The 20,764-nt window shown below is 44.2% G+C and overlaps 2 protein-coding genes across 2 annotated transcripts; one reads left to right on the forward strand and one right to left on the reverse strand.

Annotated features, from left to right (window-relative positions):
- The first annotated feature begins 10,167 nt into the window (after window positions 1–10,167).
- LOC119394819 (uncharacterized) lies at window positions 10,168–14,240 on the forward strand. The gene is made up of 2 exons (XM_037662124.2): window positions 10,168–10,334; window positions 12,755–14,240. Exons 1-2 carry the CDS (start codon window positions 10,226–10,228, stop codon window positions 13,576–13,578), a joined length of 933 nt encoding a protein of 310 aa, XP_037518052.2. The 5' UTR covers window positions 10,168–10,225; the 3' UTR covers window positions 13,579–14,240.
- A 3,151-nt stretch (window positions 14,241–17,391) lies between these two features.
- LOC119392906 (uncharacterized) lies at window positions 17,392–18,439 on the reverse strand. The gene has a single exon (XM_037659827.2). The coding sequence runs from the start codon at window positions 18,435–18,437 to the stop codon at window positions 17,454–17,456; it is 984 nt and encodes a 327-aa protein (XP_037515755.2). The 5' UTR covers window positions 18,438–18,439; the 3' UTR covers window positions 17,392–17,453.
- Window positions 18,440–20,764: the final 2,325 nt, after the last annotated feature.

Here is a 20,764-nt window from a genome sequence, read left to right on the forward strand (position 1 = left end):
GATTGCCGCAAAAATTTCTCGAATCCGTCAAGAATCAGCGGAGTTACGGGGGTTTGGCGCACGCTCCCAGCACTTTCTCTCTTTTCTCGTGCCGACGAGCGCACTGAAAGCTAGACAGGGATGGATGGCATGGGGGAAAGAAGTTACGCCAGCGCGCGTCATGAAACGCGATCGCTCTCCCGCTGTGATTCGCTTGCGCGAGTGCGGCGCCGGCGAGTGGCGGCATTCCGCGGCAAGAAGCGCATCTGATCCGAACGCCGCTCTCGATTTACGTCGGCTATCGGCCAATAAGCATGCTATGTCTTTGCGACGTACAGCGGACAGACGCCCCGCCCACCGACGAGAGTGAGAACCGGCCTCTGTTTGAAAAGTGGGTGCCTGGGGAAACGGCAACTTCGCGCTCCGCTTGTGGCCATTACGCGGCGCGCACGACTGTAATATTTGGCAGAGCAGTTCATAGCCGTGTCAGCTTTCCGCAGGATGTGTTTTTTCAATCAGCCCAAGGGGTGCTTCATGACCCCTTTAAAGATGACGTCATCTGTGAGAACGCGACTTTTTGCATCATTCGTGTTGTCTGCATCGTCGGCGCCACCGACGCCGATGGTCACTTTTGCGTGTGGTGAATATTAAGCCTTTAGCCTTAATATTCACGAGCTATCGACAACAACCACGACAAGACATATATAGTCACCAGCAACCCGCCACAAAATGTGCTTGAAATGCTGAAATGATGTTATGTGCACGTTGAAACAACCCATATGTTTGTCGTGGCGTTTCGTAATTACTTTCTCTATCCATAAAGGTTATGCGACAGAAAATGCTCTCTCATTCGCTCGCGCTCTCACAAACGCACACACACACACACACACACACACACACACACACACACACACACACACACACACACGCACGCACGCACACACGCACGCACGCACGCACGCACACACACACACACACACACACACACACACACACACACACACACACACACACACACACACACACACACACACACACACACACACACACACACACACACACACACACACACACACGCTTATAGACCACCAGTAGATTTAAAACACGGGGTTCTTGCGGACACTTGTTCCCGAAAACCAACGGGAACGTCACCTGGTATTTTTACCAGTTGACTCCGGTCGTCGTATCACTGGTCCACCAGAAACACATAATTCGACATAGTTCGAACGAGTGTCGCAGTCGGCAGCTGTGATGCACGTTTTAATATTGTGAGAACGAAGCGTAGGATACAGCAAGGCCAAAGAAGGCGCTGCACACAGTACCAGCCACCACTCAGCTATACACTCTAAACCGGGTAACCCTTATTATAGGTGCACATTTTCAAATCCTAGTATACCTATAGTTTAAAGGTTAAAAAGTAACTTATATGCGTGTAACCCTTATAAGTATACAGGAAAATATGTAACCCTTAGTATTGTACGTGTTAGATGCCTATTTTAAAGGTTACTTGTCGGCATTTCACCCCTCAAAACGTCGGAATAATCCACTTAAAAACCAAAGGCCCTCTGTGAAAATCTGTGCTACGTTTTTTCGGCAAGCGTGGTAGGTTCTACACCGTTCACACACAGACACTATATATATATATATATATATATATATATATATATATATATATATATATATATATATATATATATATATATATATATATTGTCGTGAACTCAGACACAGAGACAGCACCCGTTCCTGGGCCGGCTGTTCTATTCTGCACCTCTTCTTCCTCTACTTCAATCTAGCTGCCCGCGCGCCAGAGCCTCGGTGCCGGTCTTCGTCATCACACTCGGCCATGACTGCAAGCATTGTCGGCTGAGCTGCCGGCAATGTTTCTGGTGGGCGGTGCTGGCTGCATCGCGGTGGTCGGTCCTGGCCACGCTGCGACTTGGCTTGTGAATCTGCCATAAGTATGTCTGGTGGACGGCACTGGCTATTTCGGAGTGGCCGGGCTCGACAATGCTGGAACTTCACTTGGACTTTTGCCAAATATGATTCCGGCGACCGACAATGGCTAATTCGTAGCTGTCGCAGGTCTCGGACGCGCGGCAATCTGGCTTGCCATACCGCCGATGACGATGCCTCTGGTCGATAGCCCTGGCTGTATCGCTGTGGTCGTACGTTTGTGCTGGCCGCATGCCATTTGCGGTGGCACGTATGGTCTACTTTGTCCTCTTCCTGGTTTGCGTTTCGAGTCGGTACATGATGGATGGACGAAGGATGCGAGCGAGGTCGTACATGTCTGCACCCAGCGCCAAGATTGTCATGGGTGTCCAAAGGCATCTCAATCTCGCAGCCGCTCCCTCCGAACTTGTCGGAACCCGGTCGACCAGCGACGGATCCCGTGCAAAAAACCACTGCGTTGTGTTCCACGTGGCCTTCGGGCAACACAGTGGCAGTCTGAATGAAGTGGTTCTTGTCACACGTCCGGGGGCAGTGCTGGCGGACATCGGCTTCTGGCTGGGGTGTAGACTCAGCCATGCAGACGGACTGACCCTTTACGATTGTGGCATCGCCTGTCGCTTTAACTTCGTGAAGCGATTTGTCACTCAGCAGTAGTTGAGCGTCATCACACTCGGCCAATAAGTGTGTTGAAAGCAGAGGACCATGCTTTGACGCTACAAGAAGGACCTCTTTCCCGGAATGCGCAGACAGGTCAGGTTGCGCGTGATGTGAGGGCCGCTTCTCCGACTGCCGTTGGTGGAAAGAGGTCGTAGTGATGCGCTGATACGATGGTGAGCTTCGGGAACGCTTCTCCAATGGCTGTGAACGAGATGTGGTCGCGGCGTCTGTCAGAGACGTGGTGTTGGTTACCGACGCCAATTCCGTGGCCTGAAGTGGTGAGTCTGGTCTCAGGTGTGTGCGTGTGCCAGGGCACGTTGTGACATTGTCTGCAGGTGAGCTGCAATGTACAGTTGCAGCCTCGATGTGGTGCCCCTCCTGAGCTCCATCCTCGGTAGCGGTCAGGTTGGACTGGGTGGTGGCAGCGAGGTTGTAGTTAATCGGTCCAAAGGCAGCTTTGAGCTTGGTGCTCCACTCGGCCCAGGACTGCTGCCTCACGCCTTCGTACCTATGCCACGCCGCGGCACCATTTCGAAGGCGGTCTATGGCTACACACCACTTCTGCTCTTCCGTCCACGCCATGCGAGCTCCGAGAGCGTTCACGGTCGCTACCCAGTTGTCGGCGTCCTCCTCAAAGCCGTTGAACTCCTGTAGTTCGCAGGCAGCCGGCGGTGATCGGACGGCGGGCGAAAAACAGGACAGCGCGGACGCTAAGCAGCCCAGTTGGTTAGAGAGCTGCGTGAGAGTACACCGGAACTCGCTGCGCTGCTTGGGTGAGCTCGCCTCAAGGTCGTGTGAGGCGGCTATATCCAACATAGCGTTGATGGCGCACAATTCCGGCACGATCGCAGGAAACAGCGCAGAGCTCGACGCTGTCAAGGCGTTGACCGTGACGCGGAGACGCGCTATAGTACGGGAAAGCTCGGCGGCGCTTTCAGGTGATCCGCACGCGGAGCCAACGGTGACGCCCGAGGAGGTAGTGGTCCCTGTGCTCACTGCGGTGGGATCCTTGCCAGCGGGCACTTGGTCAGCACCCCTCAGCAGCTCAGGTGCCGAGGAAGTCCTGAGCGAGAGGTTGTCGCCACGGGAAGCGTGAACAGCGTTCCCGGGCAACAGGAGGCCGTACGCTGTCGTGACGGTGCCGGGGTAAACCTGCCTTTTGGCCACCGAGGAGGCCTGGACGCCGTCCTCGAATGGTGGCATAGGTTCTACCGGCAGAAGTAGGGTCCTGGTGTCCATGAGCGAGGAAGCGTGGACGGCGTTCCTTCGATGGAGACACCCGCAACGCCGACGGCCTACGAGCACTTACAGGTGGCTTCAGCCTTAAGGTTCAGTTGTCGTAGACTGCGCCATTGTCGTGAACTCAGACACAGAGACAGCACCCGTTCCTGGGCCGGCTGTTCTATTCTGCACCTCTTCTTCCTCTACTTCAATCTAGCTGCCCGCGCGCCAGAGCCTCGGTGCCGGTCTTCGTCATCACAATATATATATATATATATATATATATACACACACACACACACACACACACACACACACACACACACACACACACACACACACACACACACACACACACACACACACACACACACACACACACACACACACACGGTGTAGAAGCTGTCACGCAGCTATCCTGTACATATATTGTGACGATTTTCACACACGACCAAGGTTTTTGCAGTATATTCCGATGTTTTGGGCAGCGAACGGCCCAAACATTGGCGCAGTTTCGAGCGTAAAATTTCACATGATTTTTTCAATCTTCTACCAACCTTCGTAAAAACGGCAGCTAGCGCACAGGACACAAATAATGCGTCGGTAAGTTTCACCAGTATCAAAACACTGAACTGAGTTCAAATAATGCCGTAAACGAGTGCGATAGTGTCAAGAAGTCACATCTTGTCATTTCTATAGCGAAAACATGGTAAAGCGTGGGCACTGCTTCGAAATATAATTTTCGAAAATCCCACTCAATTCCGTTGGTGGTTTGCCGAAGTGCCGATTTATAAATCTGCCAGGCATGTGTTTCGTAAAAACACACACATTCCTTTGCTTCAGACTTGACAAATTACAACATGTGTCCCGACTGAAGAAGCAACTTTAAAGGGATGTCAGCTTTCGACAAACCTCATTTACATTTTATTTTATTTGACAGATGCCTTGCTTGTCATCAGTGAAATACGGCCTATTTTATCCAAATAGACCTTTGCAGACTTCGGGGTGGCCTCAGGACACAAAGCGCTAATGGCATAAAGAAGCCATGTATCTTGCAATCATAAGCAGATATTTATATACATTGAACATCAGGAGTCCAGTTCTAATTTGAATAGCACTCCAAGTGACTGCTGAGGATGCTGCGGTAGTGAAAGGGTATTGTATGCTGCTACAATTATAAGACAAAATATTTCAGCTTAAGTATATAGGCTGCGTAATTTGCCACACAGATGTGTGACATATTTAAAAAAAGAGTTCAAAGTGACACAATTGAAAGATTTTTATTCGGAAAATCGCAAACAACAACAATTATGTAGGTCTAACTTACTCCCAAGGACAAGACTAGCAAACAAGAAACAGCGATTAGTTTGGACTACAATGAAACCAAAGTAACATAAAAATTATGCTAATAGTACTGTGCACTTCAAAATATCATAATTATGTGCATGTTTTCTTGGCTAGAAAAAGTCATATAGAGATTTGTTTTACTCTTTACTGGGAATGTACAAAAAAGTGGCTTCTATTCCAAGATACATACATATATATATATATATATATATATATATATATATATATATATATATATATATATATATATATATATATATATATATATATATATATATATATATATATATAGAACAATGTTGCGAAACTCGACTACTGATACTTTTCGAAGTTCGTATATAAAAGCTACATGTACCATATAAAGACACTATGACGACCCGTCCCTGTAAAGTGCCTTATTTTCAGGAGTAATCCTCTTCTTCAAAAGTCGGAAAAACAGACTTTAAACGCTTGCATGTAGCTGCCGCAACTTCACGTGGTAGCAGAAGCTTATGCGTTAGCAAAAGCATTTGTGAAAAAGTGTACGTTTACTCCAGGCTCTTAATATAGTACAATAAAAGGCAGATGATGAGAGCACGCTCCGGACCACCAGTAGAAAGTTGAATCACTTCACTTGGACCTCGAGAAAAAATGCGGATTCCCTCCGAGCTAGCGACTATATGTGGAGTGGTAACAGCAGGCTCTCCTGAAGCCAGCGGCATCTATAATTGTGCAAAAAATAATGTAAACAACATAGATGTTATATATAAAGAAGTAAACCATTAGGCAATTGCAAAAGAGTATTATTCAACTGCTGCTACGTCGGCATGGTCTTGCTAATGATCTCCGGGTTGCAAGAACGTATAACGCTTCCTTAAATGCTTTACCGAGTAGCTTTACCATTCTAAATTCTTACTAATTCGTGTATCGTACTTAAGTCATCATACATTGGTATATTTCCTTCAGCAGCACACTTCGAAGAGCATTTGAATATATTGTTTAGCTCATTCACTTACCTCATTTATCAGAGCATGTGTTGACTAAGTAGTTCATGAGGTCCAAAAGTGTACATTCATGTCCTTGTCTTTCGGAGAACACTTTGAGGGCACTGATCACTTTTTTCTCCAGGTCACTTATGTTCAGCCGAAAGCTCAGTTCTGCCTCAACGCACAGCTAAAAGGAACCGCAACAAAACAAAATTAAAGCATTTGCAGCTACAACAGCATATTATGTTTCAGACTAGCTCTATTCACTATATTTCCATGCGCATTTCTGATCACAACGATACTTTGACAAAATGTTTAGGTTTATCACAATTTCATCTAAATAGTGGATCTGTAAGAATTTTTCGTAGCTTATTTGTTCATTGTCGATAACGTAGCACCAGGTAAAAGCGGTAAAAGTGATGATGTATAATGAAATGTAGTTGATGTGTTAAACCTGGGTAAACTTTTCATAAATATTTTGAACAGTATCGTTTTCAGTGTTTGCTACAGTGGTAATTTTTTCAAGAATAAATGTGCACCCTTTTACCTATTTCAATATCGTCTTCTGAAGTGCAAAAACAATCAAATAGAGCAGAGCTGGGCAACCCTCATGTTCCACAAGAAGCATCTCTTTTATAAGCTGGTTTTTAAACCCATCCTATGAGAATGTGTTATTCTAAATCGCTATTGGCCTCGAGATCTAGGAGTGGCGCCCTCTCGCGTGTGACGTCGGAGCGGGGACTCCGATTTCACCCGCGCTCCAGCAGCCGCTGCTCCTCTATGCGGATCGTCTGCTTCAGGTGGGAACTTTATCGAACGAACAGCCTCGCGACGGTCAACTAACGCCTGCAACGAATGTTTTCGAGTGTAATCTTAAACTTGTTTTATTTGCGGCCCAATCGACAGGGCCAAGAAATCCCCGGGATGGCCGACGAGTGCGCCGATGCCACCGACCGCATTGCTGGTAAGAAAGTGAAACCACGTGTGAGTGTTCTCGCTCGTTATCTTGTTTCCGCCGTACCATAATAATTAGTTTGGGTGTTTCTTTCGATATTTCAGTAAACGTGCCGTTCTCCAGCATCTACAAGTATGTAGATAAAGCTTGCGAAACGTCGCGGTGTCTCATCGAGGGCGAGGCGGTGTACGACGCGGGCCACGTTGTTGAATGCGCGGTCGAGGCTGTCAGCGGAGATCGCATCACCGTCGCAGCTCTCGTCCTGCAAACAAGTGGACTTACGAACCCACCACACAACGTCTCCGTCGTGATCGACTGCAGTGAAGTGGCCAATGCTCGCTGCTCGTGCAAAGCAGGGTGAGGCAATGTCAACGTGTAACATAACATAGAATTTATGTTCACTGCTGGTCTGCAGTTGGTGTCGAGCTCATATCACCTTTTGCATTGTGTTAATGTTTCTAAATTAAGAGGCAAGTTCACTATTCCGAACTAGTTTGAATATTTAATGTTGGCACCATGAAATATTTAATTGCGGCACCATTTATATTATTTCTTAAAATAAAAAGAGACTTCATAAATATTTCGCAGCTTTAAAATTTGTATTGCCACCACAAGGGAAGTGGAGTAAAAATGCATATTGTATGCATGAACCTGGGAAGGCCAATTGCAATATAATGTAACGAACATAGTCAATGTGTGCCTTTTAACATTTTATCATAGTATACACTCTACTCTGCAGGAACTACAAATGTAAGCACGTGGTAGCTGTACTGCTCTACGTGCATGCACAAAAATCCCTTGTGCAGCTGTCATCAACAGACAAGCCACAACAGTGGGGTAAAGTTCATAAAGAAAAATTGAAGCAGGAATACGAGCCAAGGAAGATAATAAATCTCCCCTGCTTCGAACAGGTAGTAGGAGATTGCATGCATTACAATTTGAGCCTTCTTTTCAGTGGCTCCTTAAAATGTGAATGGAAACCTTTAATATTTTATTACAGAAGTTCTTGCTCACAAGTAGCAAGCAAGTCATTCTTCTATGTATACTATTTCTTACAATTTACACTAGCAATCCAAAGGGTTGAAATTACGTGCATTTGCATTACACACACGGAAAAAAAGACTGTAGCTGACCTCAGTTAACATCCGCGTAATGGAAAGGATTCGTGGTTTGGTAGAGCATGGTTCTTATGAATCATAACTGTTATTTAGTGAATGGTTAATACTTCTTTACAATTGGTTGCAGAGTGATGAGGAGTACAGTGCATGGTGCTGTCTGTGGCGCCATAGAGATCCATTGAAGAGTGCCTGATACACAGTCGCAAAAAATCTGTCAGATCCCATGCAGTGTGGGAATCGATGTAACGCGAAGCAGTTAGCAAGGAGGTGCATATATCGCATTGCTTGTCTTTTAAGCAAATGAAGGCATTCATGCCATGACATGTAGTTCACTATTACATGTTTTTCATGCATACATGCATGTTTAATCTGGTATATACCATGCTAATGAAACGTATATTCTGGTCAAGGAAACCAGAAACAGAGCGAGCCACAGGAAAATGACAGTTCGCGCTGTTTCTGGTTTCCTTGAACATGTACCAACTGGCCCAAATAAGCACTCTATATAGTATATCTTCTCGTACATACAGTGCACGACCTGCCATTTACGTTTGTCACGCACTCATGTCACACCATACCAATTTCCTTATATGTCAGGCTATCGAAACAGCCGCGAGCGCACCATCAGCGTGGTATGTAAGTCGTGCCGTGCATGACGTACATGCATGCTATGATTTTCATATTACCACCTGTCATTTATGTTCATCATACAGAAATGTCCCGCCATACCAGTTTTGGTATATATCCATTTAATGACATGGTCGCGAGGGCCTCAACATCGTGTCCTGCAAATCATGCTGTACATGACACGTATATCATGGTTTGCACATTACGACCAGTCAGTTATGTACGTCATGCATTCTTGTCAGGCCATACCAATTTTGGTATACATTAAGTTAACGTAACTTCCATGAGAGCACCTACACCGTGGCATGTAAATCATGCCATTCATGACATGCATGTCATGGTTTTCATGCTATGACCTGTAATTTATGTTCGCCATGCAGTCACATCATGCCATATCAATTTTGGGATACATGCCATTAACGAAATGACCATGAGAGCACAAAGTCTTAGGCGGCTAGATAGATAGATACACTCGAAGTTGCAGAAGTTTTCTGTTTATGGTCTGAAGCTGGGCACCCGGGTTGTTAGCAAAGAGGTTTATTGAAAAGTGGCGCATACCCAACGGCCCACGGGGCATTTGCCCATGGCACATACCCATAAATACGACTAAAATTCATTACTGGGTGCATATTGGTGGCACATAACCCCAGGAATGACCCAGATACTCATTGGTACGAAATCACAAAAATGGCCTGAATAACCAAGTGACACTGGTTGGTGTCCAAAGTATTTTTTAAAGAGAATGTTTGTTGTTGTCATACTCAATGGCCCACTTTATCATCAAAGAGGTTCAGCTGCCTTGGGCAACACTCTAGGGCTTGCTGAGGTGTCTTTTACAAAAATATTATTATACATAACAATGTCATTTCAATGCTGACTATTGCACCACACTCTTTGGATAGCAATACCCTTTTATAACTATGAAGTGCCTTCATTTTTCAATAAATGTCAGTGGGCTTTGACCAGAGCAAGCATTTCAAGGACTGCAGTTCAGTTCTAAATACATTGGGCTAGCATGACCAGCTTCAATTCACTCCATTTCCCCTCTTTGTTGCAAACACTATTGGGATGTTGCTGTGGTTATGTAAAATCCAATAACATGACGCTGCTCTCTGGTGTAAAGCATCGATGTAGAAGTGTTTGCTTGCAGCGCTGCAGCACTATTCTTAGGCACTGAAACTTATTGCTGCCAAGTGTGTGTTTCTATTTTTCTCATGCCAAACAGCAGCACCGTATCATGAAAATCACGTCATTGCCACAATATCAATGTTTTTATTTGAGTCATCTGCATGTATTTCAGTCATCTGCATGTAAGTTTAGCAAAGTGAGATAGATGAAATTTTGCAGCAGGCATTGGATTTACAAATTTGTTTGTATCACACGTGTATATTCTGTTGCAGATGAAAATGAAGCAGCCCCCGGAAATCCAGGGTGACATCCTGAACAGACTACTTCAAGGTCTTCCTTATGTTTCACCTGCCCAAATGCACCTTGAACAAGCTACCACGTGTAAGTGCAGTTTTGGTTGCACGTAAAGAAGGAACATAAGGTGTATCATACTTAGACTGCAATTAAAACTCTTTTGTAAGGTTGAGATTTACAATGTAAATTGCAAATTGTCGAAACAATTCTATGTATTGCTTGTGCATACAGGCAGTCTTACTGTGTTGCAGCATACAAAGAAACAAGAGATCAGTTCTTTATACTCTGCAGGATAGCTAATTGAAAATATGTGACGTGAATTCAGTCATTGTGATGAAGTGCTTGTTCGTTTTCTTGTTTATGTGGTAATTTCATGTGAAGTGCCTCTAACAAGACAGTCATGAAAATGTAGAAAGAGCCTTGAACATCACATTAGAAGTGCGTTTCTTAGCTCTGAACCGACTTTAAACTATCTGGAAACATTTGGAAGCACTCATGCAGTTGATGGAATGTAAAGCAGTACCCATAATGACTAATACTACGTAGTAGAGAATTAAGCATCACTTGTTTGGTTTTTATTGTGATCATTCAATTAATAATATCTGGGGTTTAATGCCCCAAAACCATGATATGATTATGAGAGATGCCGTAGTGGAGGGCTCTGGAAATTTCGACCACCTGGGGTTCTTTAACGTGCACCTAAATCTAAGTACATGGGCCTCAAACATTTTCTCCTCCATCGACAATGCAGACCCCGCAGCCGGGATTCAATCCCACGGCCTTCAGGTCACCAGCCGAGCGCCATAACCACTTGACCACCGTGGCGGGGCAATCTTCATTCAATTGCATAACATTATAAAGCATATGAATATGCACCCAGATTTAAAAGAAATACTGCTGACTCTGTAGGTGCCTGCCTTACATAGCGATTTGCACGACGTACATTTAATGAAACAAGGTGTATCCTGTCCATGCAAAGAAAACACTGCTCTAGCCACTAATTAGCACCATTGTTTTCTTTTTATTGACCCACTGACGTGGCAGTTGTACTCATGGTATGATACGTAACCTTTGAAATGGTGAATAATACAAAGAAAATGGGTGATATTGACATATGGATTTGTTTTAGTTGCCTTTTTAGTCAACTTAGCTTCTGGTCCTTTTATTCAAACTCATTATCTCCTCACTTGCCCAACTGATTGTTTGGAAAAATATTTCGCACACACAATACTTTGAACACACACACTGTGCTTAAATATAAAGTTTAAATGGAAACAAAATAAGTTACTAATAGTGTGTCAAAGAAATTGGGGGGCAATAAAAAAACAAAAAATGCAGTTCTAAATGACAACTTAGTTATTTGAATTACATTTTCTTAGTGTGATATGGAAGTAACAGGTAGTCATAAATGTCTTCTTTCTTGAGAGTTTCATCAGTCAAGTATTGCATAGTAAGATTGAATGTGCAGCTCATTTACCTTAGTAGAGTGCTGAAGGTGAAAACCCAATGACAGCTTCGTTGGGTGTGCACAATAGCTGTAGGACTATCTTGAACGTGCAGGGCCTCTTTGATAGCTGCAGTGTAGGGCTAACTACAAAAAGTAAGCATTATGGAAATATGCTTTTCACTTATTCAGTCAGGAATGAACCTTATAATGCATATATATAATACACACACTTGAGAAAAAAAAAATCTCGTACATCTGTTGCATAAATATGAAGGCCACCTCATGGCTGTCTTTGTAATCTGAAAAATTAATCAATTCTAAATGCAAACCTCTTATAAGTTATGTGCTACATTGTTATGCGCCACTAATTGTTAGGTCAGAACCTTCTGTAGCCATAAAGAACATGAAATAACAGCCATGAATTAGACGAGGAGGTGCTTAGCCCATTTCTTGTAGTCACAATTGTATGAAGCCAGCAGATAATGAAGGATGCAAAATCCAGTGAAAGTTATTCATAGTTTTTGATTGAAGTGTAGGGATGATAAAAGTAAAGGCAAATGAATGTGGATAAAAACACAACTAGCCGTCAGTAGCAGCCAAACCTACAGATGTATGTGCTCAAGAACTCATTCACAGAGTGTAAGCCAGTGTAGTGCCGCTCACACGCTAATGACAGGATCGATGGAACATCCTTCTCACCAGTTATCTTATGACATCAACTAAAGTACTTAAATTATCTACAGGTTGATTAGGCATTGCAGTCATCATGAAAATGTGGTGTGTAAGCCACTAGTCACTTGAAAGTATGTTTTCACATATGTGATATCAAGTTTGTCTGTTCTTATCTGAACTTTGAAAATTTGCTTACATTGCCCCAAATTGTCCATGAGTGAGCTCATCTAACAACGTCATTTGAGCAATACCATGATAAGCAGCTGCAATGAGGACTTTTAGTTGCATTCAGCATTTCATTATCACATTGTTGATAAAATTTGGAGAAAGTGACAGCTCTTGTACAAAACAAACTTTGATGATTATGTTATTTATTTTGATTTTACAGCTAGAACAGTCCTGCAAGAAGAAAAACAAGGACATGACACAACCGGGCCAAGGACACTGAAGACAGCTATCAGGGAGCTTGCAAACCAGGCTACAGAGGTGTCGGTAGAAGATGTTTTCTGCAGCCTCTGTCAACTGCGTGGTTCTGATGACATTGAGAAAATAGAACGTGCTACGAGAGGGCAGAGCACCAACAATTTCTGGCTGGAGCACCGCATTGGTATGATAACTGCATCAGTAGCCCACAATGTTTTCACAAGAGTGCATACTATTCGGACAAAAATGGGGCCTCATGATGTGCGCCCTCTGTTGAAACAGTTAATGCGAGAAAAATGTGTAAAGACGGGAGACATGCAGAGAGGCATCAGTCTTGAGCCAACTGCTAAGACCTGCTATTTGGAACAAAATAACCACCACAATAATCTTTGTATTCAAGAATGTGGCCTATTTGTGCTCCAGGACAAGCCATTCATTGGTGCAAGCCCTGATGGTGTTGTCACGTGTGCTTGCTGCCCACCAAGACTTCTGGAGGTGAAATGCCCCAAGAGCGTAGAGAAATTTATTAAGTCAGAAACACGTTGTGAAGGTGGCACCAGGCACATAAAGCACACAAGCCGCTACTTCTGTCAAGCACAGGTGCAGATGGGAGCTACGAGCTTTAGTGCAACCGACATGTTTGTTTATGTCAGTCAGACAGAGAACATAACTCTGAATGTGCCTTTCTCGCAACCTTATTTTGAAGATGTAATTGAAAGGTGTACTTTTTTTTTAGGCAATATCTTTTGCCACATATTCTTCATTTGGTACAGTAAGAATGTTGTATGACGGAGAGGCATAAGCTGTGATAAGCAGTAAAAAGTGCACAGGCTTTTAGTGCTGAAGTTTTTTTTTACTTACAGGTATAGTCAAATGTTCATGAGATGAGGCACCACAACAAAACTTTCTTGGCTTAGGTGCATAGCCTAGAAATTTGCAATGCATGCAGTAGTGTACAACATAACGTTTAAATGGCTGCAAGCAGAGCTGGCACTGAAATTTGATGTCTTTTTGTAAAAGCCTTTTCATGTAAACTCCTGGTGCTGCTGGCAGAGATGTGTCTGCATTTGCAAATCACAAAACAGTATTGATGAGCGTGCACTGACGAGACGATTAGCATGTATTGACGACAAACTTTAGCACAATCAGAACACGAGGAAGTAGAACAAGGTACTACTTAATGAACTAAGAGTACTGCCCTTTACTGCCACTGTGTATTGATACGACTTACTTTTTCAAGTGTGGATGTCACTGGTTATAAATAGCCTGAGGTATACATGTAACGTTACTACCATAACTTGGCTTTGCTACACCTTGTACTTTTCTTATGTTCAGCAGACCAGCCGATAGAGCGCAATTCATTAAAGGAAACACCAGTGACATGAGATAACAGCCACAAGCGCTTTTGCTGGTTGCATCTGTGTTATATTAAGGCTCAGGGGAAAGCTAATAGCCAGTGTCTTCTCTTAAAGGGGTACTGACACGAAAATTTTCGCTTGTCGTTAGTTTGCGGCAAATGAAAGGCCAAGTCCTCAAGACCCTAGAAAAGGTAGTGCTAAGCGCGAGTGCACCCTGAAGAAGTAATTACAGTGTGTTTTTAAAAGCTAGTTTCGGTTCCTACTGTACCCTGACGTCACAACATGGTATGAGCTTCTCGTCACGTGCTCGTGCAATATACAGTGACGTTTCCATGGCCGCTCTGCAACGTAGCTCCGTTGGTGACGTAGAAGCAGCCATTTTGAATGTTTTGGTGACGCACAAGCGGCCATCTTGGAAGTTTTGGTACCAGACGTCATCACAACTAGCCAGACTGCTGCGTGAAGTCACCAGAATTAGTACTGTAGCCTGACGTCAAGCTAGTGTCGATGTCGGTAGGTGCGCCATGGAAAAATTGACTTTAATATCAAAACTAAATATCTTATCAGCATTTGCCGAGCTTCACACTTGCTCAGAGCCGTCTCTGCATACAGGATATTTGTATGGCGGAGTACACTCGGCTTCTAAAAAAGGTGTCAGTACCCCTTTAATGTTGCTCGGTACATCTTTCATTGTAGGAATTCATGCTGGAACTGTAATTTGCTTCTAGTATCATGCATGCTCTTGATTGTGTAACACATGTTTGCAGAAACCTGTCATTTGAGTACAAAAATAATGCACCATTTTTATTTATTTTTAGCATATCACAGTGTGAAGGCGGACTGTGTTGTGTGTTTGAAACTTGAATGTGTTCCTTTTTTTGTGTTAAGGGATGTGGTGCAAGCTGTACAAAATGTCCACAAAAGGGCATCGAATAAATGTGTGCAACCATGCTTGATGCAGGCATTGTAGCAATAAATGTGTTCTGCTTATTCAGTGCTCCGTTAAAGAAAGTTCATGCAAATCATCATGCAAACTAGTCAAGAAGCCCATTTATGTTTTGTCCCATGTTTAACACAATCAGACATGGGTGCTTGTCCCCACATGGGATAAGATGTAATGCACAGTCAACTGCTCCTGGCATTGATCCCTAAGCCAGAATTTTGTGACAAGATTGTTAACCTTTCATGTATTGAAACATGCAGCGTAGCATGCATGCTCTTGATTGTGCAATACATGTTTGCAGAAACCTGTCATTTGAGTACAAAAATAATGCACCATTTTTATTTATTTTTAGCATATCACAGTGTGAAGGCGGACTGTGTTGTGTGTTTGAAACTTGAATGTGTTCCTTTTTTTGTGTTAAGGGATGTGGTGCAAGCTGTACAAAATGTCCACAAAAGGGCATCAATAAATGCGTGCAACCATGCTTGATGCAGGCACTGTAGCAATAAATGTGTTCTGCTTTTTCAGTGCTCAGTTAAAGAAAGTTCATGCAAATCATCGTGCAAACTAGTCAAGAAGCCCATTTATGTTTTGTCCCATGTTTAACACGATCAGACATGGGTGCTTGACCCCACACGGGATAAGATGTAATGCACAGCCAACTGGTCCTGGCATTGATCCCTAAGCCAGAATTTTGTGACAAGATTGTTAACCTTTCATGTATTGAAAAATGCAGTGTAGCATTTTTATATGTTGTATGAGTGGTCATTGCAATAAAGGCAACCGTAGTGAAATTTCATGTGCTCACTAGTTTGTACAACAGCAATTTATTCACAACTTCTCGCTTCACAAATACAGGTATAGTGAGGGCCTGTTGCTTTGCCCAGGGAACTTTGCAGTGACTTCCTAAGCACTTTCACACAAAGTAGCACACCACTGAACAGCTTACATGTATTTCTTTTCTAACTTTTGGTCTGCACAGAATGTACCTTTTCTGCGCTTTCGTCAAACACTGCTTTCACATCAGAGTTAACATCACGATGTGTCGTTGCCTATGTACATGCAGTCTTTGCTTCCACTTTCACACAGATTTTGCCTTGTTATCACTGGCTTGCTAGTGCTTAGTGGTTTTGATGTTGCTACTTAGCTCATGCATTCATGCTAGCAGTAGCAGGCATCTACCGATGGTGGCGGAATGCACAAGCACTTGTGTTTCATTGCTTGGGAGCATGTTAAAGAAGTCCAAAGTGGCCAAGCTATTCCATAATCTCCCACCACAGTGTGCCTGACATGCTGCTCATGATTTTAGCACATAAAACAAGCTCCTTAACGCTGTCGTGTTAAAAGCCCAGATTTTAATTTTGACTTTCTATATATGCGTGCATGTAGTGACTGCTGTTTGCTGTTCTCCTGCTTGCCTGTGAATTCAATCTCAGCAGCTAATATTGCTGGCTTCTAGGTCAAGGTGATGCCATGACTGATGACTCACTGCTACAAGCCATACTACAAAGATTGCAAAATTATTCTGCAAAAGTATTTCAATTACGTTGCAAATTACAGCTGGCTGAAACTAATGACATTACATTACTACTACTTTTAGCAGTCTACCATGACACATCATTCAGAGCCTACAAAGTTGAATGCTTTACCTGCCATGGTGGCCTAGTGGCTACGGTGTGTGACTACTGACCCGTAGGTCGTGGAAATGAACCCTGCCATGTCAGCCACATTTCAATGGCAGCGAAATGCTAGAGGCCCACGTACTTAGATTTAGGTGCATGTTAAAGAACCCCCAGTAGTCGAAATTTCCAAAGCTTTCTACTACGACGTCCCTCATAATTATGTCGTGGTTTCGGGACGTAAAACCCCAACAACTGTTGTTATTAACAAGGTACGTGGCTTTTCTGTGAGCCTGCCCCATTCTCACGTTTGGCACTCAAGAGTAACTTGCCTTTGTTATATTTCCGTTCCTTTTCTGGTCAATTTTTCATGCAATAAGAGGAATGGACATGCCATATTTTAGTCAAAAGTAATTCGGAAAGTTACGAGTAATTTTCTTGAAATAACTTGCTTGAAGTAATTCATTACCCGACTAAACCACCAGCCCAAAAAGGTAATTCATTGCATTACTCATTACTACAAAAAGCAATTTAATTACTCTAATGTCATTACTGCCAAGTATGGCATACTACTAGATGCAGTCACCTATTGAGATGTTTGTGCAATGAACATGAGGTAGTAGTCTCTCTAAAAATAAAAACGTGTGTGTTGGTCCCGTGATTCACCTAGTAAATAGCTGACCTCAGTAATGAAACAGCAGGGGGAAGGAGTTTAACAACGACCACTGGGTGTACAACAGATCACTACAGAGCATTTGCATCATTTCGGAGGAACCGTTTCTCACTGAATATAGGTTTTGACAGATTAGTTGTGCCCACAATAACTGTAATGATGGCATCAATATACGGCAACAAGTCCAGATCCAGGCGGTTTTGGAGAATTTTGAAGAGCTTCATGCGCTGGATTGCCCGCTCTACATGGACCCTGGCCCTTGCAACTGCCTGGTTCGTGACTGCTTCTTCTGTAGTCAGCTGAGGCTGTTTCAGAAATGGCGGCCTGATCATTTTGATATTTTTCTCTTTGCAGAGTTCTTGAATTAGAAATCCCTTGTCTACCATAACTGCATCAACAGCTGGAATACAAGTTTCAAGTAGTCCTGTATCTTTAGTTATAAAAGAGTCCGAAGCCTTGCCACCATATGCTGCACTGACATAACTGATGAGGCCACCAGGGGTCTCGCTTACCAGCACTTTTGCCGTGTACGTGCGCTTGTAATGGCTATACGTTAGAATTCTGGACTTCAGGTCCTTCGGCCTTTCACACGGTATTTCAGTGCAATCAAGCACCATCCTTGTGTCCGGGTACTCTTTGAAATACACGGTCATACATGCTGTGACAGCTTCTTTGCTTGGCAGAAATATTGCATGTTTGAGCACACCGGCCAAGATCATGATAGCTTCCTTAAATATATTTGCCGCTGTCGTTCTGTGAATTCCAAAAAGTACTGCCAGCAAGCTAAATGATGTGTCATGGTACAGCTTCATGAAACACAGGAGAACAGCGTCCTCATTAGAAATACAGAAGTTTCTAGCCGCTCCTGAGAGGCGTGCTTCAGTAAATATTTCACTGATGTTGTAAAATAACTCGAAGCAACAAATTCCGCTCATCACTGCGAGGGCCTTCTCATTTTCTACTTTGCTAATCGTGATTAGCTGTCTCCTGCCAGTGACACAGAGATCCAGTGTGTTCACCTGGACACCTGCGTCATTCAAGTGCTGCAGCTCCATGGAAACACCTTTGAAGAAACGGAAATAAGGCACAAATGGTGCTTTGTCATACAATAAAAGTAATGAAGACACAGAACGTATTTGAAAGTATGAAACTTACAAGCTTCAACAGCTTCATCAGGGTGTATTGTGCCAAGAACTTCAAGTGGCATGCTTGGTTCATCTTCACTTGTAGAGGCTGGTAGGAAAATAATGTGAGACTTAAGAGCAAGCAAGCACAGTCGTCACGCTACGTGGCTGCATACACTGACAATGCCTTTCTACTTGCAGCCAAATCAGGAGCAACCTAAAAACTAAACGCTATACTGTCGCAACAACAGCGGCAGGGGAGTTTGGGACAAATAGGTTGTCTCTCAAAACAAACAAATGGGTAAAAAAGTTATCTTTGTATCCTTTTTTATTGAATGTGGCATTCCAGAATACTTCTCTAAGTAATGCCTCTCTGGCAAGTAATAGCAAGTGCAATGAGAACATTCTGCTCGATGGGTTCTACTAGAGCTCGTTGCAATGTTAATCTGCATGTCGCCACGTCAGAGATAAAAAATTAGACTACATACTTACTGCATGGTTCACTCTCTTCTAGCATGCTCGTAGACATTGCTTCACTGTTATTGGCCGACACGACTGAAAAAGATTTGACATTTTCAGTAACGATCATTTACTTTTTATGAGCACAGTGCGTTACAAATGAATATATTTTTGGCAATGAACACGAGCAAATGTGTACACGTGATAATCGTCGATTAATTCTGCCAATCTGGCATTCGCGAGCAACACATGAGGCAATTACTGTAGGGCAGCTGTTTGAATTACACTGCTCCGGCAGTCAATTGTTCAAGGCATTTACTAGAAATGCATCGTAGCACCGAATTACCAAATTTGAGATATTCGTGCTCGGATTGCAGTTATGGGTGTCGGCAGGGTTTTGTCTTGGGGGCTCAAGCCTGTGTTGTATGGGCAGTAAATGGGGGGGGGGGGGGGGGTGAGCGCTTGCTGGTGGGGCTTGAGGGGCAGATGCTGTTGTGGTGTGACTTGGGGCGCAAGTGCCGCCTTGTTGCACACCCCCCTGCTGATGCCCATGATCACAGTTTGTCCCATAATGTTGGTTCAGTGAGAACAATATTACGTCGTAGTTCATATTAATACCACACAGGGCCGTCGCAGGGGCGTAGCCAGGGGGGGTTCAAACTCCCCCGAAATTTTTCAGTTTTGCTTGCGTATACACGCGCACATACAAACGCACGCGCGAACATACATGAAGTATGGTTGAACCCCCCCCCCCCCAAAAAAAAAAAAAAAAAATTCTGGCTACGCCCCTGGGCCGTCGCATGGGTATTAGAATATAACAAATAGTTAATCGCTGATTATACCACTCGCAGGGCCACAGAGATCAACGTGACAAAGGCAAGCTGGGTCGAATTTCACGCCACGCAGCCTAACGAAAAGCTTAAAGAGCTCCGCCTTTAAAAAGTGCCTGCACTGCCTCAGGTGAAAATTTTAGAGAATGTGCACTGAACAGCGGCAACAGGTTTCGCTTATGAATTTATGATAAGCAGTCCGCTAGGCGCGCGCATGGCTTATTAGGTAAAATACGTATGTACACCATTCAGACGCAGCCGTAGTATCATATATCCTGCGCCGCTCAGCTGAGCTCACGAGGCGCGCTTACCTACGAGGCGATTCGGAGGCCGCGTCGTCGGCTCCTTGTCTAGGGGCCTTCGTGGCAGGTTGTGGGACGGCACCGCACCTGGTGTAAGTCGCCTATGCTTATAGCCTGCGTGCAATAAACGGCTTAACTATTGGCGAGGCGCTTAAACACGGTCACAAGCTTACCGAAGAGTGGCGCGTACGGTGGGTAGCAGAAGTCACTGTCCGCGAAGTGCTTGCTGCACACGGTCGATGAAGGCGTTGGGCGCTTTCCCATTCTGAGCTTGACGATCCACTCCTTCTTCAGCTTCGGGTCCTTAGGGTAGTTGTGAAAGCTAACGCCTCTTTCACGAGCGGACGAAGTACACTGAGGCACAGAGCAGTACTTCACCATTGCGCAGCACTCGCCGCGGAGACAAGCGGCCGCAGTTCTAAAAAACAAAGAGCCGTAGTTCTAAACGAACGTTAAAAGCAGACCCACGGTTGTTCGAACAGCGTCAGTAGCCACCGCACGCAAGACAACCAACTGAACTGCTATTTTGCTGAGATTTAACACAACGGTGGTTGCAACACGGCGCTGGGCCTACGTAGCAGACGAAAGCGCGCGAATCCCCGGTCTGACGTCATACAGGCGCCGTTCGCAGCGCCGCCATCGGTCGCACACCAGGCGAATAAAGAGT

The sequence above is a fragment of the Rhipicephalus sanguineus genome, chromosome 5, assembly GCF_013339695.2.
Source record: "Rhipicephalus sanguineus isolate Rsan-2018 chromosome 5, BIME_Rsan_1.4, whole genome shotgun sequence".
Classification (NCBI taxonomy): domain Eukaryota; kingdom Metazoa; phylum Arthropoda; class Arachnida; order Ixodida; family Ixodidae; genus Rhipicephalus; species Rhipicephalus sanguineus.